Source organism: Sorex fumeus, unplaced genomic scaffold, assembly GCF_029834395.1.
Source record: "Sorex fumeus unplaced genomic scaffold, SorFum_2.1 ptg000035l, whole genome shotgun sequence".
Lineage (NCBI taxonomy): Eukaryota > Metazoa > Chordata > Mammalia > Eulipotyphla > Soricidae > Sorex > Sorex fumeus.
The window spans coordinates 39870220-39890775 of record NW_026606092.1 but is presented as its reverse complement, the minus strand read 5'-3'; the positions used below and the strand labels follow the sequence as shown (position 1 = coordinate 39890775).

At 51.5% G+C, this 20556-nt stretch overlaps 1 protein-coding gene across 3 annotated transcripts in view; it reads right to left on the bottom strand.

The window, feature by feature from the left end:
* STEAP3 (STEAP3 metalloreductase) overlaps positions 1-20556 on the bottom strand; it is a 53990-nt gene that overhangs the window by 3884 nt on the left and 29550 nt on the right. For 2 of the 3 annotated variants that reach the window (XM_056117597.1, XM_056117595.1), the window contains exons 4-5: positions 16581-16745; positions 2432-2709 (exon numbers count right to left, since the gene is read on the bottom strand). In XM_056117597.1, coding sequence (XP_055973572.1) covers positions 2432-2709; positions 16581-16745 — 443 coding nt within the window. Of the gene's footprint in view, positions 1-858; positions 2710-16580; positions 16746-20556 lie in introns of those variants that run through there. The other variant, XM_056117596.1, reaches the window with a different exon arrangement.

Sequence of the window (20556 nt, the reverse complement as noted above, 5' to 3'; positions counted from 1 at the left end):
CTTCAGGGCCCCCTTAGGAGGCCCCGTTTGTGCTGCTCAACCTTGGCATGCAGACGGAAAATGTGTGCAGCGAACAGCAGCTTCACAGCTCACCGTCCCGCCAGAGGGTCTTGCACTCAACCCTCCTTTTCTTCTTTGCACTAATGGACCCTGACATGCTCCACAGACACAAAATCATGAAGCCCACCCGGGGAGCAGGGCAGTCCTCACTGGCTTCATTATGTACGCAAGGTTGGGGGTGGGGAATGGGGGGAGGCACACACCTGGCAGTCCCTAGGGGGGCTATCCTTGCCTCTGTGCTCTTGGTTTGCCTCCTGTGGTGCCCAAGATTGCACTGGGTGCGGGGGGGGGGTGGTCACCTGCACGCAAGGCAAACCCCTTAACTCCTGTACTATCTCTCCAGCCCACTGACTCTATTCCATCCTGAGACACCCTCATTCTAAGAGCCCTAAGAACTAGGTGTGACCGGTACCCCTATTCAGAACCCTCCTCTATGTGCCTCTCGCCGAGATCTTCATCAGCATATCACCCCTTGGGATTTAAAAGATTTTTGGTGTGTGTGTGTGTGTGTGTGTGTGTGTAGTCTCAAGATGGAGACATTACTGGGCCCTCTCGAGCAAATCGATGAACAACGGGAGGACTGTGACTGTGTGTGTGTGTGTGTGTGTGTGTGTGAAGTCTCACGATGGAGACATTACTGGGCCCTCTCGAGCAAATCGATGAACAACGGGAGGACTGTGACTCTGTGTGTGTGTGTGTGTGTGTGTGAAGTCTCACGATGGAGACATTACTGGGCCCTCTTGAGCAAATCAATGAACAACGGGAGGACTGTGACTCTGTGTGTGTGTGTGTGTGTGTGTGAAGTCTCACGATGGAGACATTACTGGGCCCTCTTGAGCAAATCAATGAACAACGGGAGGACTGTGACTCTGTGTGTGTGTGTGTGTGTGTGTGTGTGAGTGTGTGTGTGTGTGTGAAGTCTCACGATGGAGACATTACTGGGCCCTCTCGAGCAAATCGATGAACAACGGGAGGACTGTGACTCTGTGTGTGTGTGTGTGTGTGTGTGTGTGTGTGTGTGTGTGTGTGTGTTCCTGAATCACTCTGCTTCTGCTGCAGGGTGAGGGTTTAGGTAAGAGTGACTAGGCCAGCCAAGAGACCATTCTCAGTGGGAATCAGCAGGGAGATGACAGGTGGTGCAGGACACGTGTCCGGCTGCAGCTCTGGGGTAGCAGCTGTGTGTTAAGTCTGTAGCTTGGGTGGCAAAGCCCACCCAGTCCAGGCATGTGGACACGGAACCCTCCCCCACGGAGAGGCCTTTGGCCACGGCAGTCTCCTGCATGCCTCCTGCAGGAGCTCCATCCCAGGAGCCAGAGGACATCAGAAGCAGGTCCAGCAGTAACGGTTGACCCCAGGCAGTTGCCCCATCCCTACTGCTGTGGGGCCAAAAGAGCCACGGGCTGAGGCACAGGCAGGCACCGGTTGCACCTCCCTTGGTGCAAACTGACTTGGACGGGGTCTGTCCTCGGCCTTCCTGGGAGACAGTGGAACTAAGGACGAGGCGAGAAGGCACAGCGGTTTCTGGAAGGGTCCTTGTGGGATGGAAGTGGGGCGCCAGGACACTTGTTCTCAAGAGAGTGCTCATTAGTGGTGCTGGCGAGGTGTTGACTTCACACCCCCGTACAAAGATTGATGGAGACACACTGCCGGGGGGCGGGGCGGGGGAATGTCTGACTTTCAGGAACAAGTCTCCAGCTCATCAGGGAGGCTGGAAAGGTGGAGGCAGCAGCTCCAGTTCTAAATACCATTTCATACCCCCCTACCTGGCAAAGACCAGGCCCCTGATTGGCTTCTGCTGGGCACAGACAGCAAACGCATCCCAGCACCTTTGTTCCCTCTGGCAGCTCTCAGAGGAGGGTCCGGAGGAGCTGCCCCCTTCCCCCGGCCCTGCTCACTGGCTACTCCTTAACCCTGTCACCCCTATAAGGCTCCAGGCATAGCTACCTGCTCCTTACAGTTCTGCAAATCTAGGGAAGTGACCAGAGAAGAGTGGGGTGTGTCAATGAAACTATCTCAACCTCTCTCTGCCTTTCTGTGTGCGAAAGCGTGTGCCTTTCTGCAAACCTCCCCAAAGCGCGAGCTGTTGTGCTAGCACCCGGAACTGGCTTTTCGATCTCAGGGACTCAAGTGCTCAGCTAAATGAGTGTAATTGCAAATTCTGTTGCCTATATAAAATACATATGAACATACACGTGGGCGTCATTCTGGATATTAGCGCGTACATTGGTGGGCGCCTAGGGATTGGGCGGTCTCACCCCCCATCCTCGCGGAGTCCCTCCGCAGGTGAAGAAGCAGGTAAAGAAGCCCCGAGTGCTCTAGGCCTGGTGCCCCCGGGTCTGCCTTCCAGGGCGGGGCTCGGGCAGGCACTCACACGTGGCTCGTCTTCTGAGCCAGGGTGTGGTTCGTGGGCGCTGTGAGCTGCACGGCTCCATCCTTCTCCCAGCCCCGCCGGATCTTGGAGAGTCTGCGGCCGATGCAGGGCAGGAGGAAGAGGCCTTTAGCCAGGATGACCACGCAGGGCACCAGCAGGGTAAGGGTGAAGGTGGGAGGCAGGTAGAACTTGTAGCGGCTCTCCTCGAAGGCGCGCGTCCAGCCGTAGGTGAGTGTGTGCAGCGTGCTCAGCACCAGAGCCACGAAGCCCAGGTTGGACTGTAGGAGAGAGAGAAGAAGGCGGCATTACGGGGTGCAGGTTCTCCCTCCACGGTTAACCTGCTTGCCTGGCAGGGAGAAAGGTGAGGAGGGAAGTGGGGGTGGCTACAGTCCTCAGGGCTCTGGATTTAAACCTAGTCCTGGAGAGGGGTCAGAGACTCTGCATGCTGGAGGCCCTGCACCCACGTCCCCTAGCGCTTTGGGTGTAGGCCAGTTGGTTTCCAGCCCCACAAGCACGAGCATCTCTGCACCACCCACCCCGATCACCAGCCAGGCCCATCCCACTGAGCAGAGTATTGCTGGGAAAGGCCTCCAGAAGTGCTGGGGAGTCGCAGTCCCCAACACAAGAATATCCCCAGCCCCATGCTCCTTCTGCATGGTCTTATTTTGGCAATCCGTTGTGTATCAAGAGAAATCATTCCTTAGCCCAAGCAGTCTTAGTTTGTAATTTTGGAATATAGGTTAGTAATAAATGTCGACGGAAGCCAACTGGAAAGATTATTATCGTTAATATTTTTTGGCTTTTTGGGTCACACCCGGCGATGCACAGGGGTGACTCCTGGCTTTGCACTCAGGAAACCATATGGGATGCTTGGAATCGAACCCAGGTCTGCTACATGCAAGGCAAATACTCCCCCAACTGTACTATCGCTCCAGCCCCTGAAAAAATGCTTGAGGATCCAAAATTATTTCTTTGTTGTGCTCTGTTTGTTGGACCACACCTGGCACTCCACAGGGGCAACTCCCAGTTATGCGCTCAGGGTGAGGGTGGCGTGATGCTCAGGGGACCAGGTGGCGTCAGGGATTAAACTCAGGTTCACTGCATGCAAAGTGTAAATGTCAGCTCTGGCCGACTGAACCTCCTCTCTGGTCTTTCAAAATCACTCTGCATTGTGAAAGATACCAGCCTTCCTTATCTCTTAAAAATCTTTCATGGAATCACAATTTCTGGAGAAATCTCACTGGCCTTCTTTCTTGGTTCAGCCAGAGAACTGCACCCCTCAGGGCTAACATAAATGTTCCATAGACTCAGGGCAGGAGGTCATGCATATAACGTGCATCAAAGCACTGGAAACTATGGTGGGCAATTCCCTCAACAGTGAGTTCTTTCCAGACTCTGCATCTCATCATTATTCAACTCTCTGAGTCTGTTTCCCCTACAGAAAAGTAGAAATTATGCTTGTGCCCTGAAGGTGAATACTGGTTGACTCATGAGGGTTCAGCAAAACATTAATAACTCATCCAGACTGTAGGGGCAGGAGCGATAGTACAGCAGGTAGGGTATCTGCCTTGCACGCGGCCAACCCAGGTTTAATTCCCAGCATTCCATATGGTCCCTTGAGCACTGCCGGGAGTAATTCCTGAGCACAGAGCCAGGAGTAACACTGAGCATCACCAGGTGTTGTACAAAAACCCTAAAAATAAAAGTAAAATAACTAAAAAGTAAAATAACCCAGATTGTTACTTATACCGCTGGTAGATGCCACAGGACTTTATTTTTGTGTCTCCCAAACAATGCTCAGGTAAGTCCAGTGATACCCAACCAGGAAGGGTGGTTCTCTGGGGGGTCATTGGAGTCACCCTAGCAGTGCTGTGAGGGGCAATGCTAGGGAACTTGGGGACTCACAAATGCCAAACAGGCACCCTAGCCTTTTGAGTTATCTGACCCTGTCAGAAGACATGAAGTTAAAAAAAAACTTAAAATATTATACTCATTTTATGTATAACTCATGTTCATCAGGGTAACAAGTGTCTGCCAGCAGGCAGGCCCAAATCATAATTTCACAGATAATATTTGACATAAGATCAGGCTTGATGGAAAGAGAAGTCGATTAGGAGATACACACGGAGTGAAAAATTATTCATGGACATGGCCCCAATGGCTAGAGCGGATAGCACAGCGGGTAGGGCGTTTGCCTTGCATGCAGCCGACCTGGGTTCGATTCCTCCATCCCTCTTGGAGAGCCCGGCAAGCTACCAAGAGTATCCTGCCTGCACAGCAGAGCCTGGCAAGCTCCCCGTGGAGTATTCGATATGCCAAAAACAGTAACAACACGTCTCACAATGGAGACATTACTGGTGCCTGCTCGAGCAAATCAATGAACAACAGGACGAAGGTGCTACAGAACACGGCCCCGACAGTGAAGTCGATCTGAAGGGTTCTGCAGATGGGGTACCCTGACACTCAGACCCCGAACAAACAGGTGCTCTGTGGGTATCGGTCCCTTTCCTCCTACCACGCTGAGTGGTATACACTCAGGGATATTCCTGCCAGGACTAATCTCCATCTGGGAGGTGACATATAATCATGGGGAAGGCAAGGCCATTGCAGATCACTGGAAACAGTCCCGGCGACCTGCGAATCCTTCCCCTCCAGCAGTGTGGGTGTGGGTGAGCTGCTGAAACTGCCACCCAAGAGCAGTTCCTCAGTCACCCCAGGTGTGAGGAAGCAGGTTTGTCCACGGGAAGGGCAGCTCATCCCTCCAGCCTCTGGGAAAGCTGCCACGGAAGGGTTCTGAGCACGACCCGGAGGTGAGCCATGTGCTACTGCTAGCAGCTACCTCGTCAGCTTCAGTGAGAAGGAACCGAGCCCAGAGACTAAAGGCAGAAGTTGGGGTGGCGGGGGGAGGAAGTGGAGATGTAGCACGTTCAAGAGAGAGCAGGGTCACCCGGTGTTGGGGCAACGCTGGGGCTGGAGACAGAGCGGGCAGTTCTGATGGAATTCTGTAAGCACCAAGGAGCCTCCAAGAGGTCTGGGCAGGAAAGACCAGGTTTATTACATACGAAGTGAAAACTGCAGCGATCCATCAAGCCATGAACACACGAGTGCCTTCTCCAAGGAGATATTACCAGTTTCATTGAAACAAGCTCCCCACGATTACCTCCCAGCCCAGCTTGTCAGTATTGATCCAGGGGCTCAGCTGAGAGTTGCTGTTTAGTTTGGACTCCCCTTTGACATGTTCATTTATTTACTCATTCTTGGGCCACACCTGGTGGTTCTTAGGGGACTACTTCTAGATGGGTCTTCTGGAGATTGTTCCCTGCAGTGCTGAAGGACCTGTGGTGTCAGGGATTGAGCCTGGGGATTCCGGGTGCACAGCATGTGCCCTGGCCCTTGGCACCATCTCCACAGCCCTCGAAATGCTTTAAAGTGGGTCTGCAATACAGATAAGAAAAGAGGCCATCGTGTTTGTCCCTTACCCACTTTCAGCACGCAACTCCCATCCAGAGCAATCCCTGTCACTGCCCATCATTGTCCTAATGGTCCCTTCTTTATCCCAACTGCCCTCTCCTGAGCCCTTGAGGTAGGCTTTCAACCATGGACCATTCATCCTATATATGGATGTTCATCTCATACTGTGTGTGTGTATTTTTATATCCTACAAATGGGTGCAGTCATTCTATGTCTGTCCTCCTGACTTATTCACTCAGCATGATACTCTCCCCATTGTCCTCCATCCATTCACAAGCAAGCTTCATGACTTCATTTTTTCTAATAGCTGTAGAGTATTCCATTATGCAAAAGAAGAGAGAGGGAGAGAGAGAGAGAGACAGAGAGAGAGAGAGAGAAAGAGAGGGAGGGGGAGGAGAAAAGTGCCTGCCATAGAGCCAGGTTGGAGGCAGGGGTGGCAGGAGGGATACAGGATACAGAGGATATTGATGGTGGGAAACGTGCACTGGTGGAGGGATGGGTGCTGGAACATTCTATGACTGAAACCCGATCACGAAAGTGTTGTAACTTTATCTCACAGTGATTCAACAAAAAATAAATTAAAAAAATTAAAAATAAGTAAAGTGGGTCTGGTGCTGGTAGTGTGCCTCATTCTTGCTCTCAGCTAGCGTCGGGACGTACTGCTGGCGCCTGCTCTCATCCAAACAACTAGGCAGCACAAAGCTCCTAGACAGGTTTCCAAGTACAACCTGTCTGATCTCAGTACACTGTAAGCAGCCTAAAGATTCCCAGTCTTTATCCCTCCGAGCTATTCTTGGTATTGTTACCACTTCAAGATTCTTGCTATCTCAGGGGCCAGAGTGATAGTGCAGTGGCTAGGGCATTTGACTTGCATGTCGCTGACCCTGGTTCAATCCCTGGCACCCTATATGGTCCCCTGAGCACCGCCAGAAGTGATCTCTGAGCACAGAGGCTGGAGTACGCCCTGAGCACTGCCAGGTGTACCGTCCCCCTCTCCACCCAAACAGAAGATTCTTACTTACTTCCTAACTCATGGCCCATTGGAAAAAGCTGTGGTTGACTCTGTGTTACCCCAGTTCCTCCATAAATCATATTAAAATGGCTCCCAATGGAGATACCCTCCCCTCGATGCCCCTCTCCCACGAATACCAGACTGTGAGTCACACAGAGTTGAGTCCTTATCACTTCCAGACACACGTATCAGGGATTCTAACCTCTATAGGAATGACTTAGCCACACCCATTTTTTCGAAGTTCTGATTTTTGGTTTGATATTGAAGACTGGCATTAGAAGGTGCCCAGCCTCCGGACTCAGATTTTGCAAAATGAGAAAGAGGATGATTGTAAAAATAAAAGTGTCCCTGGGACCAAAAACATATTTGCACATTATACTTGATAAATATCAAATTAATTAAAATTAACATTTTGCTAAACATAAACACTCCCAGTTCAAAAATAGGCAAAGGGCTTGAATAGAAATGTCTCTAAAATATATGTGAGTGAACAAGAAACACTAGAAAGAGATGTCCATGACACCAATCATTAGGGAAACGCAAATCAAAAGCACAGTGAGACACCACCTCAAACTCCTTAGGAAGTCTGCTATGCTATCAAAAACACAGAACAACCCACATGTTGGTGAGCATGAGGGAAACTGGATCCCTTTGGTACTGTGGAGATTATGCGAGTGTAAAATGGCACAGCTGTCAGGGAACATGGTATAGCAGTTCCTCCGTACATGAAAACGCAATTACCCTCTGTTCCAGAAACTTCACTTCTGGTTGATACTCACAAGAACCGCAAGCAGAGTCTTGAAAAGACATCTGTACAACCATGATCAGCATCACCACGTAACTACAATGTAGCAGCATTATCAAGTAACTCAAAAGGGTAAATAACTCAAATGCCCATGGAATGGATAAGCAAGAGGTAGTACATTTGTACAATGGAATATTACTCACTCATAAAAGGGGGAAATTCTAGTGGGGTAGTTCAGTGGTAGAGCACATGCCTTGCATGCGAGGCCCTGGTTTCCATCCCTGGCATCACATACACACACACACACACACGCACACATGCCACTCTCTCTCTCTTACACACACACAGAGAGAGAGAGAGAGAGAGAGGTGTACAGTTGAAAGGAGGCAGGCAAAAAGAACTATCGTATCATTCTACTAAAAGCAGACATCTGGAGAGGTCACACTCATAGGACAAAAAGTGGATGGTGACTGCCAGGGGCTGTGGAGGATGGAATGGGAAGTTGTTTAAAGGGCAGAGTTTCAGTTTCACAAGAGGAAATGAACCCTGGAGACAGGGGGTGATGGTTGCACAACAGCATGTATGGACTTAAAGCCACTGACCTGTCCACTTAGAAGTGGTGAAAGAGCAAAATGCAAACACAGAGGCTTAACCTGTAACATCGCAGTAATCTCTTATATAAGGGCTTAAGAGCTCCATGGGGAGATACAACAATCTTCACTAACTTTTTGCTAAGGAAACATTCTATGATTGTCCTTTCAGAAAATCATTTAGAACACGCAATGTAAAACACATTATTGAGGGCCTGCGATGGGGGCAGGCCCAAGGTTGGTCACGGTCACGGTCCTCCTGTTGTTCATCGACTTGCTCGAGTGGGCCCAGTAACGTCTCCATCATGAGACTTGTTGTTACTGTGTTTGGCATATTGAGTATGTCACAGGTAGCTTGCCAGGCTCTGCCCTGTGGGCTCTCCGAGAGGGGTGGAGGAATCGAACTCGGGTCGGCCATGTTGGCTGCGTGTAAGGCAAACACCCTCCCCGCTGTGCTATCTCTCCAACCCTAAGGGGTGGTTGAGAAAATTGTAAATAATGGTGATGGGAAGGTGCAATGGTGGTGGAATTGGTGTTGGAATACTGAATGTCTGTAGCTAAACTAATGACAATAAAGCTATTTTTTAAAAAAGTGGTTAAAGAGGACACATTTTATGTTCTGTTTAATACAATACAAAAAAAATGAGAAGAGTCGGAAGTTTCTGAACTGATCATCAGGGACAACCATTTTTTCTCTGCTTGGGTGCTTTGGGTCACTACACTTGACAGTGCTCAGGGGTTGCCTTTTCCCCAGCTTGCTGCTCAGGGCTTGCTCCTGGTGTTGCTAGAGTCTGAACCTGAGCCTCGTGCATGTAACACATGCTTGTGAGCCCCTGGAGTTTCTCTATGGCCCAGGAACCTTTTCTTTTCTTCTTCTTCTTCTTCTTCTTTTTTTTTGCCACACCCAGCTCTACTCAGGACTTATTCCTGGCACTATGCTCAGGGACCATTCCTAGCAGTACTCAGGGATGGGGGGTGGGGAGCCGTATATGGTGCCAGGGATGGAACCCGGATTGGCTATGTGCAAAACAAGTGCCCTGCCGTCTGCACATTCTCTCCAGCCTCCCAGAAACAAGTCTTGCCCAAACCCAGCAACTGTCCTGATGTTGCACAACCAGTTGTGTAGTTCCCCCCCCCCCCCCGCCCCCCAACACACACACACACAGCTCCCTCTACTTTTGTGGCTTCACAAAAGCCTGCTGAGATGAGTTTAATCAAAGAGCGTTTATAAGTCTGAGACTGTAGGTCTCAAATCTGGCAACTCCTCAAAATGTCTGGGGGGCATTGTGACAGGCCAGTGCTTCAGAAGCAGGGTAGACTGGCGTGACAAGCAGAGCTTTGAAAAGTTCGGCCTGGGTGCAAGTGTAGCTGGAACCAAGAGGCAGGCCTGGGAGCCTCAGACTGACGCCTCAGCCTCTCGGCCACGCTGCCTCCGTCACATGTCTGGGGGGACCTGGACTCCCCACTCCCTCAACACTGCCCACACAGGGACTCTCTGGGCCCACTTTGCACGGGGGCCTTTTCCATGCGATTCAGCAATGAGAACCCTCCCAGGTCCCAGCATACCTCACTGGCCCTCGGGACATGTCCTGGATGTCCAGTGTTTGACTCGGATGGGTGGCTGCCCCCAGCCCCATACACAAAGGGCAGGCACACCCCAAGAGAGTATGTTTCACCTCTGTTAGGCCAAACCCCATGGCTTCAATGGTGGGAAACCGCAGCCTGGGGTAATGGTTCACCGAGAGGGCTACTTAGTCAAATGCCAGCCAGTTTGGGGACTTTGCCATCTTGGGGGCATCTGGGCAGCAAGTGGGGCCTTAAAATGCTCTCTCAGAAGAAACCACCAAGTAAAGGGTGTTTGCAGGGCCCACTCGGGATAGGAGATGAGTGCCAAAATAGACTATAGACTGAACATGATGGCCACTCAATGCTTGCATTGCAGACCACAACACCCTGAAGGAGAGAGAGAGGAAAAGAGAATGCACCTGCCTAGGGCGGTGGGGGGGGGGATGGGAGGGACACTGGGAACATTGGTGGTGGAAAATGGGCACTGGTGGAGGGATGGGTACTCGATCATTGTATAACTGAAATGTAAGCATGAAAGTTTGTAAGTCTGTAACAGTGATTTATTAAAAAATTAAAAATTAAAAAAATGATAAAATGCCCTCTCCTTGGGAACAATGGAAAAAAAAAGCAGACCCCAAAAGGTTCTGTACCCCACACAGGTCTTTTTGTTTTTGTTCTGTTTTGGGGCTACATCTGGCAGGGATTGGGGGACTAGGTTAAGAGTGGGGGATCAAATCCAGGCTGGCCACGTGCAAGGCAAGCGCCTTACCGGTGTGCTATCACTGCAGCCCATAAGGCCATTTATACAATGACTAAGCTTGTTAGAAAAAATACAACAGGGGCTGGAGCAATAGTACAGCGAGTAGGGCGTATAGCTTGCATTTGGCTGACCTGGGTTCGATCCCTGGAATCCCATATGGTTCCCTGAACACCGTCAGGAGTAATTCCTAAGTGCAGAGCCAGGAGTAACCACTTAGCATTGCCAGGTATCACCCAAAAAGGGGGGGGGGGAAAGTAAAAAGAAAAAACAAATGAACAGCAGGTCACCCTAGTGCCTGCTGGGTCCAAGTGCTGTAGTGAAGGAACTTCGGACACCTGGTCTGGAAGCGGAGGCTAGCACTATTACAGCAGACTGGAATATGCAAGTCATAGGTGGTAACTCTATGGAGGGGGGGTGCCAGAACTAAAGACCCAACTTGGGGCTGGAGCGATAGCATGGCGGGTAGGGCGTTTGCCTTGCACGCGGCTGACCTGGGTTCAATTCCCAGCATCCCATATGGTCCCCTAAGGTCCCCAGGAGTAATTCCTGAATGCAGAACCAGGAGTAACCCCTGCGCAATGCCGGGTGTGACTCAAAAAGCAAAAGAAAGAAAGAAAGAAAGAAAGAAAGAAAGAAAGAAAGAAAGAAAGAAAGAAAACCCGACGGTAAGTGACACCAAACTGGATAATCTACAACTAGATAATGTTTAACTGGTTCTATCAGGAGCAGTTAGCACAGCCCAATCCAAAGTGGAACAACAACAAAACCATTCAAACAAACAAACAAAAAATCAAATGAAAAAATTTGAAAAACACTTTGGGAATAAAAGAGTAGACATGAGCATAGTGGTTGGTGACTTTCAACTAAATGAGTCATTATAGCCACTCCTAAGTCCTGGGGACCCACTGTAGTCTCATGGGCTGGAGAAGAATTTGGGGACCAGGTAGCTTCTCCATAGGGGAGGGAACAGCAGATTCCCAAAACTTTACCAGGGTCAGAGAAACACCACAGGGAGTTAGGCATTTGAATTGCATGCAGCTAACTCCGGTTTAATCCCCAGCAGTACACAGGGACCCCCCACCCCCCGCCCAGCACTGCCAGGAGTGACCCCTATGAGCACAAAGTCAGGAGTAAGCCCTAAATACCACTGGTATGGCACCCCCCAAAAAATATATTATCCAAAAAAAGCAGCCAATACTGGGTACATGCTCAGTACCCTTGATGTGCCCTTGGCTCAAATCCTCCCAAAGACCACAAATGGTGAACAGAGACATGTTATGTCCAGATACCCAGAGATGCTAAGAGCTCTGTTGAATGGTGCATGGTCCATGGGAGGTGAGTGGGTGGTCTGCAGCCCACACCTGTGGGTCATCTCCTTCAAAGGCCTCCAAGCCCTATGTGCTATGCACCTAAGACACACACAGGGAGCTTGCAGAAGCAATTTTTCAGAACTTTCCCTGGTGTCTGAGCCCCTAGTCAGGTAGCAGACCTGGGTGTCTGCTTTGCTCCAAGAGAGCACTGTGATTCTCACAGTGGTCTCTCTTCTTCCTTGGAGCCCAGTGCACAGTTGGGTACACAGCATTGGGTCAATACAACTGCTGAAGCCATACAGTTGGAACAGATTTAGCCTTGCTATCCACAAAGCATGCTGGTACTTTCTTTTCTTTTGAAAAAGCTGGAAGTGAGTCATGGAGATAGCTCACAGGGATGGGGTGCATCCTGTACATGAAGGAGGACCGGGTTGGACCCCACATTGCATGTCCCTGTCCCTACTCTCTTCGCACTCGGCATAGAGCAAGTCTTGCTGTGTGTGTGGTGAAAATCCAACCACCGGGGCTGGAGCAATAGTACAGCAGGTAGAGTGTTTGCCTTGCACGTGGCCCACCCGGGTTCGATTCCGAGCATCCCATATGGCCCCCTGAGCACCGCCAGGAGTAATTCCTGCGTGTAAAGCCAGTAGTAACTCCTGTGCATTGCCAGGTGTGACCCAAAAAGCCAAAAAAAAAAAAAAAGAAAAAAACTAACCCAAAACAAAACAAAAACCCAACCATCATTGAAAACTGGATGTCGTAACTAAATTGTTTCTGGGGCTCGGCAATGTGCATCTGGCACAGGTCATGAACACTTTTCTGGACAGATCTGGAGCTCAGGATTGGAGATTTTGGCCTTGCTGCCTGCTACTGAACTTAGAACTGGGGGTACTGGTCGAGGAGTCAGGAAAGCAGAGCCTAGGAATATTGCTTAGATGGTTTTTCTGTTTCTTCACACATCATCACTCAAGCCTTGCAGAGCATGAAGTCCATTTACAAGGATGGGCAGTGAGGTTCCAGGATCAAGGCATATCCCTCCTCTCCTGGCCAAGGCTCTAGAGCTGGGGTGAGGAGCAGGAGAGAGGGACCAGGCCCCCCCTCCAACAGCAACTCCTTCAATCCACACACTTGGGAAATCAGTGTTGGCTTTTGTGGGCAGAGAGAGAGGGTACCCACACATGAAACTCTGCCTCCTGACCCCTTTTTCTAGCCTCCTCGCCCTGTGCTTACAGGGGCAAAACTCTCCAGGTTGCATTTTCACTCTCCACCGTGAACAACTGGGACCTCACTGCCGCAGAGGTCATGGTCTGCTTCTGCTAACAAAATCAAATCCTGGAGCTTTCTCGGGCGGCCAGAGCCAGCCCCCGTAATCTACCGCTGCTTAAGGGAGCTGCTTTTCGGCAGAAAGCAACCTGAGGTCTGTTTTAATTGTGGAGAAACCACGCACCCCAGGATACACTCCAGGCAGAACAAGAAAATCCCACACTTGGATGTGCGACCCAGAAGATTAGCGGCAGATGCACAGAATCCTTCCTGCCCTGGGCATGCCAGCCCCCAGCCCTCCTCCTCCTCCTCCTGCTCCAGAGACCTGCCCAAAGGAGCAGAGCCAGTGGGAGGCAGAAACAGACACTCTGGAAAGGAACTGGACCCAACCATCGAAGGGGCATGAGCGGCGCAAAGGTCAATTGGGGGTGGTTTGTGTGGGTTCTGTGGTGTTCCTTTCTGAATCCTGTACTGGGCCCTCCTGGTGTGGAGAAGATGGGTAGCCAAGAATTTCCGTTGACAATGGGGGTGGACACCAGGGCTGTTCTCTGCCCTGATACAATAGGGCTGGCAGACTCCCAGATTAGTCAGCACTCAGGCGGGGAGGGGTGAGTTAATGCGCCCACACTGGGGTCTGACCACCTACTCTGAATGGAGAGCAGCCACGGGAGATGCCAAAGGAAAAGCTGTTGCCGCCTCTCTGGTCTCTTCCGCTGGTACATAACTGGGCCTGTCCTGTTCCCGTCACACTCTAGGCTAGCACACACAGACACCTGGTGCGCAGCCAGTGTTCAGCAAACATGCCCCCGAGTGAATATATGCACCAAGAGACTTTGCCACTATCAACAGTTCCCCAAAGTCCTGCAGAGCACTGAGAAACTTTTATGAGGAATCAAACTGGGAAAAGAAGGGGGTCGAGGGCTGGTTTTAGGGGTTTCTTGGGTCTTTGCTATTCCCAAGTACATTGTGACTCTCTGGAGTGGGGGGGGGGGGGGCAAATCTTTGCTCAGATCCCTCTGTCCCTTGTATAAAGGGAACAGGAGTGAGATGAGGGCGGTCAGCTGGGCTCAGTCACTGGTTGTCCATCTCTCAGAAAGATCAGTGGGCTGCCCTGGGACTGCACATCATGAGATTTTGTTTGGAAACAAGAAATGTGTCTCAGTGGCTGAGGACTTGCCTTACATGTATGAGACTGTGGGCTCCATCCCCAGCACCAGAAAAGAAGTTCACAGATATATAAATGCAAGTTGGGGTGGGACCCATTTGACGCAGCAATACAACTTCTGGGAATATATCCTGGAGATGCAAAAAAGCACACTAGAAATTACATCTGCACCTGTATGTTCATTATAGCACTGCTCACGATAGTCAGAATCTGGAAACACCCCGAGTGCCCGAGAACAGATGACTGGTTAAAGAAACTTTGGTATATCTACACAATGGGATACTATTAGAAAAGATGAAATTACGAAATTTGCATATACGTGGATGGACATGGAGAGTATCATGCTAAGTGAAATGAGTCATAAAGAGAGGGACAGACATAGGATGACTGCCCTCATTTGTGGAATATAAAGTAACATAATAGGAGACTAACACCTAAAGACAGTAGAAATAGGGCCAGGAGGATCACTCCACAGCTTGGAAGCTGGTCTCACATGCTGGGAGAAAAGGCAGCTGGGATAGAGAAGGGACCATGAAGTAAATGATAATTGGAGGGCTCGCTCAGGATGGTAGGTGCATGCTGAAAGTAGACTATGGACCAAACATGATGGCCACTTCGTACCTGCATTGCAAACATAACATCCGAAAGGAGAGAGAGAAAGAGAGAATGTGCCTGCCGCAGAGGCAGGGATTAGGAAGGGGTGGGGGTGGCGGGAGGGAGACTGGGAACATTGGTAGTGAAGAATGGGCACGGGTGGAAGGATGGGTACTTGAACATCGTATGACTGACACGTAATCATGAAAGTTTGTAAGTCTGTAACTATATCTCACGGTGAGTCATTAAAATTAAATTTTTTAAAAATGTAAAAAAATAAGTTGGGGTGGGAGCAGGGCAGAGAGATAGCATGGGGGGAGAGGGGACAGAGGTAAGACACTCGTTTTGCATGTGGCTGTGGCAATCATGACCCAGAACTGAGTATGGTCTCCTGAGCATAGATCAGGGACAGCCCCCGAGTACTGTTGGGTGTGGCCTAAAACCAAACCAAATTAACAAATAAATAAAAGCAGTTAGGGTGCCAGCGCCATAGCATAGTGGGTAGGGTGTTTGCCTTGCATGCAGCTAACCCAACTTTGATCAATCCCCTCTATCTCATATGGTCCCCGGAGTATTGCCAGGAGTTGTTTCAGAGTGCAGAGCCAGGAATGACCCCTGAACATTGTTCAGCCCCCAAATCTAATAATAATAATAATAATAATAATAATAATAATAGAAATGCAATTTTGGAGGTCAGAGAGATAGTTCAACTAAGTGTATTCTTTCTGAGATTCCTAGGTTTGATTTCTCAGCATCCTGAGTCCCTCAAACACTGCTGGGTTGGAGTCCCCAAGTAATAATAATGATAAGAACAACGAATTGGTAGAAATGAAGGAGTCTGGTGACAGTTCAGTGGTAAGAGCATCTGCTTGGCAAACTCAAGGCTGTGAGTTCCATCCCTAGCAGCACCCTGCTTGCCTAAGTATGACCCAGAGGTTCTGCTGTTTGGATTCCCAACACCATAACCGAGAGTGTGCTCCCTTCTCACTAAAGTAGCAACAGCACCAGAAAATGAAAAATAAACTGGAGAAGGGCCGAAGCGATAGTGCAATGGGTAGCGTGCTTGCCTTGCATCTGGCTGACCTGGGCTTGATCCCCAGCATCCCATCTGGTCTCCCGAACCTTGCTGGAAGTGATCCCTGAGTGCAGAGCCAGGAGTAAGCCCTGAGCACCACCATGTGTGGTCCACAAAGTTCCCCTCCATCCCCCACCCCCAATAAGCTACAGAAACAGAGACTGCTGCCTGCGGGTTTCCAGACAGCACCATCCCATGTTTTCATGTGCCTGAGCCGGCTGTGCCCTGTGAAGTTAGGGGGTGGGGGAGACACCCTTTTCCCAAGAGGGCCCTTCGTCAGGAGCTTTGTGGACCCTCAAGACCCTGGGCTGGAGCGATAGCATAGTGGGTAGGGCATTTTCCATGCACGCGGCCAACCCGGGCTCGATTCCCAGCATCCCATATGGTCAACCGAGCACTGCCAAGAGTAATTCCTGAGTGCATAAGCCAGGAGTAACCCCAGGTGTATCGCCGGGTCTGACCCAAAAAGAAAAAAAAAGACCCTTCGGAGGTCGTGATGTCTGAGGGGCTCCACAGTGGAAGCAGAGGTGGCTCAGGTGGGGAAGGACCTGCCCAGGGGGCCACGCTCAGTTGCTCAGCCGAGGCAGAGCCCACTTACCTGCATGAAGCTAAATTCCCTCCAGTTGAGTGAGTTTGCGATGGACGGCAGCGAGGTGACGGCCAGCAGGGCCAGGGTGCCGAGGGCCAGCACGCCCAGCGACAGGTAGATCTCCATCCTCCAGACTTCCTCCTCATTCCACAGGTGACTCTTATTGGTCAGGACCTGAGAGGGTGGAAGCAAAACCAAGTCCTGGGGCGCAGGTGGGTGCTGGGGCAGGCAGAGGCATGAACAGCTGCTTCCTCCACTCCCCCCTCCCCTACCCCGCCCCCAGCTCTGTCCTCTGTGGTTCTCAGATTCCAGCTCATGAAAAAACCCCACCCATCCCAAGCAAGAACCCAGGAGGTGCATCGGAGTCCCCATCACAGATGAGGGAAGGGAGGTACCAACCAAAGGTCTTCCCCAAAGGACACATTCAGCTCTGAGAAGGAGGGGAGCTGGGCCCAGAGACTAAAGGCTCATCTGAATCTACAGGGGGAGAGGGAGGCGGTCAAGCTGTCTGGAGACCAGCCAGGAGGGAGAAGCCAGGAGACCAGCAGATGCTTCCCACAGGACCGCGTCACAGGGACTCTGATCCCCAAATCCCAATATGGGGGATGAGCTATCCTAGTTTAGAATCCCTCAGGCAGAGGGGTGCATGCCTTCCAGTCTGTCTCCCCCGGATACTTGGCCCTCCTGCCCTCCCCCCAACACCCCTGCCAGGAGCCCTCATCATTGCCTCTAGCTTGAATACTCTCATTCTCTCTCTCTCTCTCTCTCTCTCTCTCTCTCTCTCTCTCTCTCTCTCTCTCTCTCTCTCTCCATCTCACACACACGTTTTCTCACATACACTTACACACAGTCACACTCACACACACTCTCTCTCTCACACACACACTGGCACACACACCCTAGCCCCATCAATGCCCCGATTCTGAGCCTCTGGTTCCACCTGCCCCTCTAGTTCCCCATCTCCGTTTGAGGCATCTAGTGTTGGCTCGGCTGTTGCCAGGCAACAGAAGCTGACATCCAGTCACCCAGCAGCTTGGCCAGCTTATCGCACGCACCTGCTAGATGCCCACAGTCTCGGACTGCCCACAGCAAGGCTACCTACCCGCCCAGCTCTGGACCCTCACCCAGCTCCATGGACACATAAATTGGGGCGTGCTCTCCCTGCTCCCGGGACCGGAGAGTTCTCCCTCCTCCCTCGGTACCCCGAGGGCCTGCAAACTGAGCACAGACGCAGGGGAGACCTCTCATTGTGGCCCTCCCCCGAGAGCCCACGTTTCCTAATGACAAGGGGAGCCGCCTTCCTGGAAGCGGAGGCACGCTCTGAGAAAGCTCAGCCACAGGGGCGCTGTCATTCTCCCGGAGAGCAAGGGGCAGCTGCACCAGCAGGAAGCGAGTGAGGCAGGTCTCGGTGGGCAACACGAGTGACTCAGACTTTCAAGAACCTATTTCAGCGGGGGTGGGAAGTGGGGGCAGGGAGGAGAACACCCCAAGCAAAAATAAAAAAAATAACCAAAAAACTGAGTCCTGGGATCCAGATAGAATATGAAAGATGAGCCACAGGGAGACTGTGTGCCATCAAGAGGTGGCATCCACTAGTCCTTATCCTTGTCCCATATCCAGTTGTTGGAGTGGAGGGAAGGGCCTGGTCCCCAGAAAAGGAGGATGTAGGTGGGGCCCCCCAGGCTGGTGGAGAAGGACCCTGCAGCCACGCATAATATCGATGCTGCCACTAGGGGGCAATCGTGATGCCCTAGGGGTTCCCTGCCGGAGTTAAGAGCAACTGTTCTGAAAGTATTTACCCAGGCAGGGACTAAAGGAACAATGTTTGTGAAATAAGTTGATATGATCGGCACATGGAAGGTAATACAATCTGATCTAATTTATGAACCACACCTCCAGTCGAATGACGCCCTTTTGCTATGGCAGTTCTTTTCCCGTGTTCTTCAAAGTGCTCCTCATAAGAGATGCCTGGTATAGGCTTTGTGGTGGCCAATTCAGAGATTGGTTACTTGGCATCCTTACTCTGGGAACCTGGATTAGGAACGATAGGTCTTGAAGTTGGGGAGAGCAGGGCTGGAACTGAGTCCAGCAGCAGATCTGCAAATGACTCATTACTCTGGGGCATGAGGAAACAAATGAACAGTGACCACAGGCTGGGACTGGAGAGAGAGCACAGCTGGTAGGGGTGTCTGCCTTGCACGGAGCAGACCTGGGTTCAGTCCCTGGCATCCCACATGGTCCGTGAGCACTGCCGGGATCCCCGAGCACAGAGCCAGGAGTGATCCCTGAGCATCTCCAGGAGTGACTCCCAATCAAAATATACAACCAGCTGATGATGGAGGAAAGTGGGCACTTTGGTGGTGGCAGGGGAGAGTAACTGTGTGTATATAAACCAAAAATTTTTGACACCACTGCAACTTTCTAAACTATAAATATAACATGAAAATTGTTTTTAATGAAAAATACGACCTATGATAAGGGCACTCATAGGGAATGAGGGATTGAGGTGGGGGAGTTTCACAGAGGCAGAGCTTGAAAGTGGGAATAGGAATTTGCCGGGTGACAAGGCTTTCTAGGGCGAGGAGTCTGCCAGAGGAATGAGCTCAGCTGCCTTGGAGGACAATGTGGGCTCAAGGGGCATGTGTCTCAGGAGAGTGGGTATATGAGATGGAGAGAGTGCCGGCGGGCTGTGTGGCGCGGGTCCCTCCTTATGCCGAGGACAGTGGGACTCAGGCTTCTTCAGCCGTGGCGCCCTCAGCATCGTGCTCCGGTTCTCTCTGACAGCCTGGGCTAGATTTGGGGTGTGGGTAACAGAGAGTGTAGGGGCTCCACACTGTCTTTGATCTATCTTGGTCTCTGCTTTAGATCTGTGACTCTGCATTTCCAGGCCAAGAGAAGCAGCAGGCGCTGTACAAATATTGGTTGTTGCCGGCGGCGGTGGGAGGGGGGGGGCGGAATGTCAACAAACCTGGCTTGAGAGGTATTTCTCCAAAGATGGACCACAGCACTGCCTCCCAATGAGGGGCTTTCAGGCAACCTTGGCGAGTTACCAGCTCCCAGGAGCACAAGGTCCTGCGGGAGGGGGGCCAAGGGCAGACTGGAAGTCACCCATCGACGGTGACGACAGTTTGCAGCCGACTGAAGTGACCCTGTAGATCCTGACCGTGTGCTTGTCGGGCCCCCTCTCCTGCATCAGCTTGAATACCTCCAGGTCTGGCCGAGTCACTGCCAGCCGGGCAGTTCTGCTCTGGCAGGCGGCGCCTACTCCATCTCACCACCCTCTACCCCTGTGGGCTCACACCAGCCAGCCCAGCTCTGCCCTTAAGCCAGCTTAAAACCATTTTGTGTACCAGAAGAGCTTTGATTCCATCCTCCATGGGTGATGCTTCCCTGCAGCCTGGCAGCCTCCAGCAGGGCCCTTGGGCCCCAGGGGCTTTGGAATTCTGGAAAAGTCCTCCGCAGGCCGCCCTCGATGGCCTCCCATTCGTCTCGTGGAAACACCAGGTTCACAGAACACCAGGGAGAGCATCGGCAGGGTGGAGACTTTAGAGACAGGAGGCCCCAGGGGAGGGGCGGAGGGTAGGCGCAGGGGACTGGGCCCATGGGGTCCAGGGAACATTTCCGCCACCCCGCCGCCCGAGTTCCCCTTTTGCCACGGACATCTTCGACCTCCCGGGTAGCAGATACTAGGCCAGTCCCCGAGGAGTCACACAGAGCTCGCTTCTGCCGAGCCGGCTGACTCACGTTAGGAGCAAATACCACCAGACACGTTAGGATAGGAACACCTTGATCTTCACATCAGAGCTCCAAAGAGGGGCTGAGGTTGGTTCAAGGTCAGGGTCTCTGCTCTAGTCAGTGTCCGTGGGGGGTGAGAGGTGAGGACTCTGGCTCCACGTTGCCATGCAGCAGCTAAGGCCAGGGGCGGAAACTGCTGTTTCTGCCATGACTGGCTCCACAACGGGCTGGCTCTGGAGTCGGACGCAGA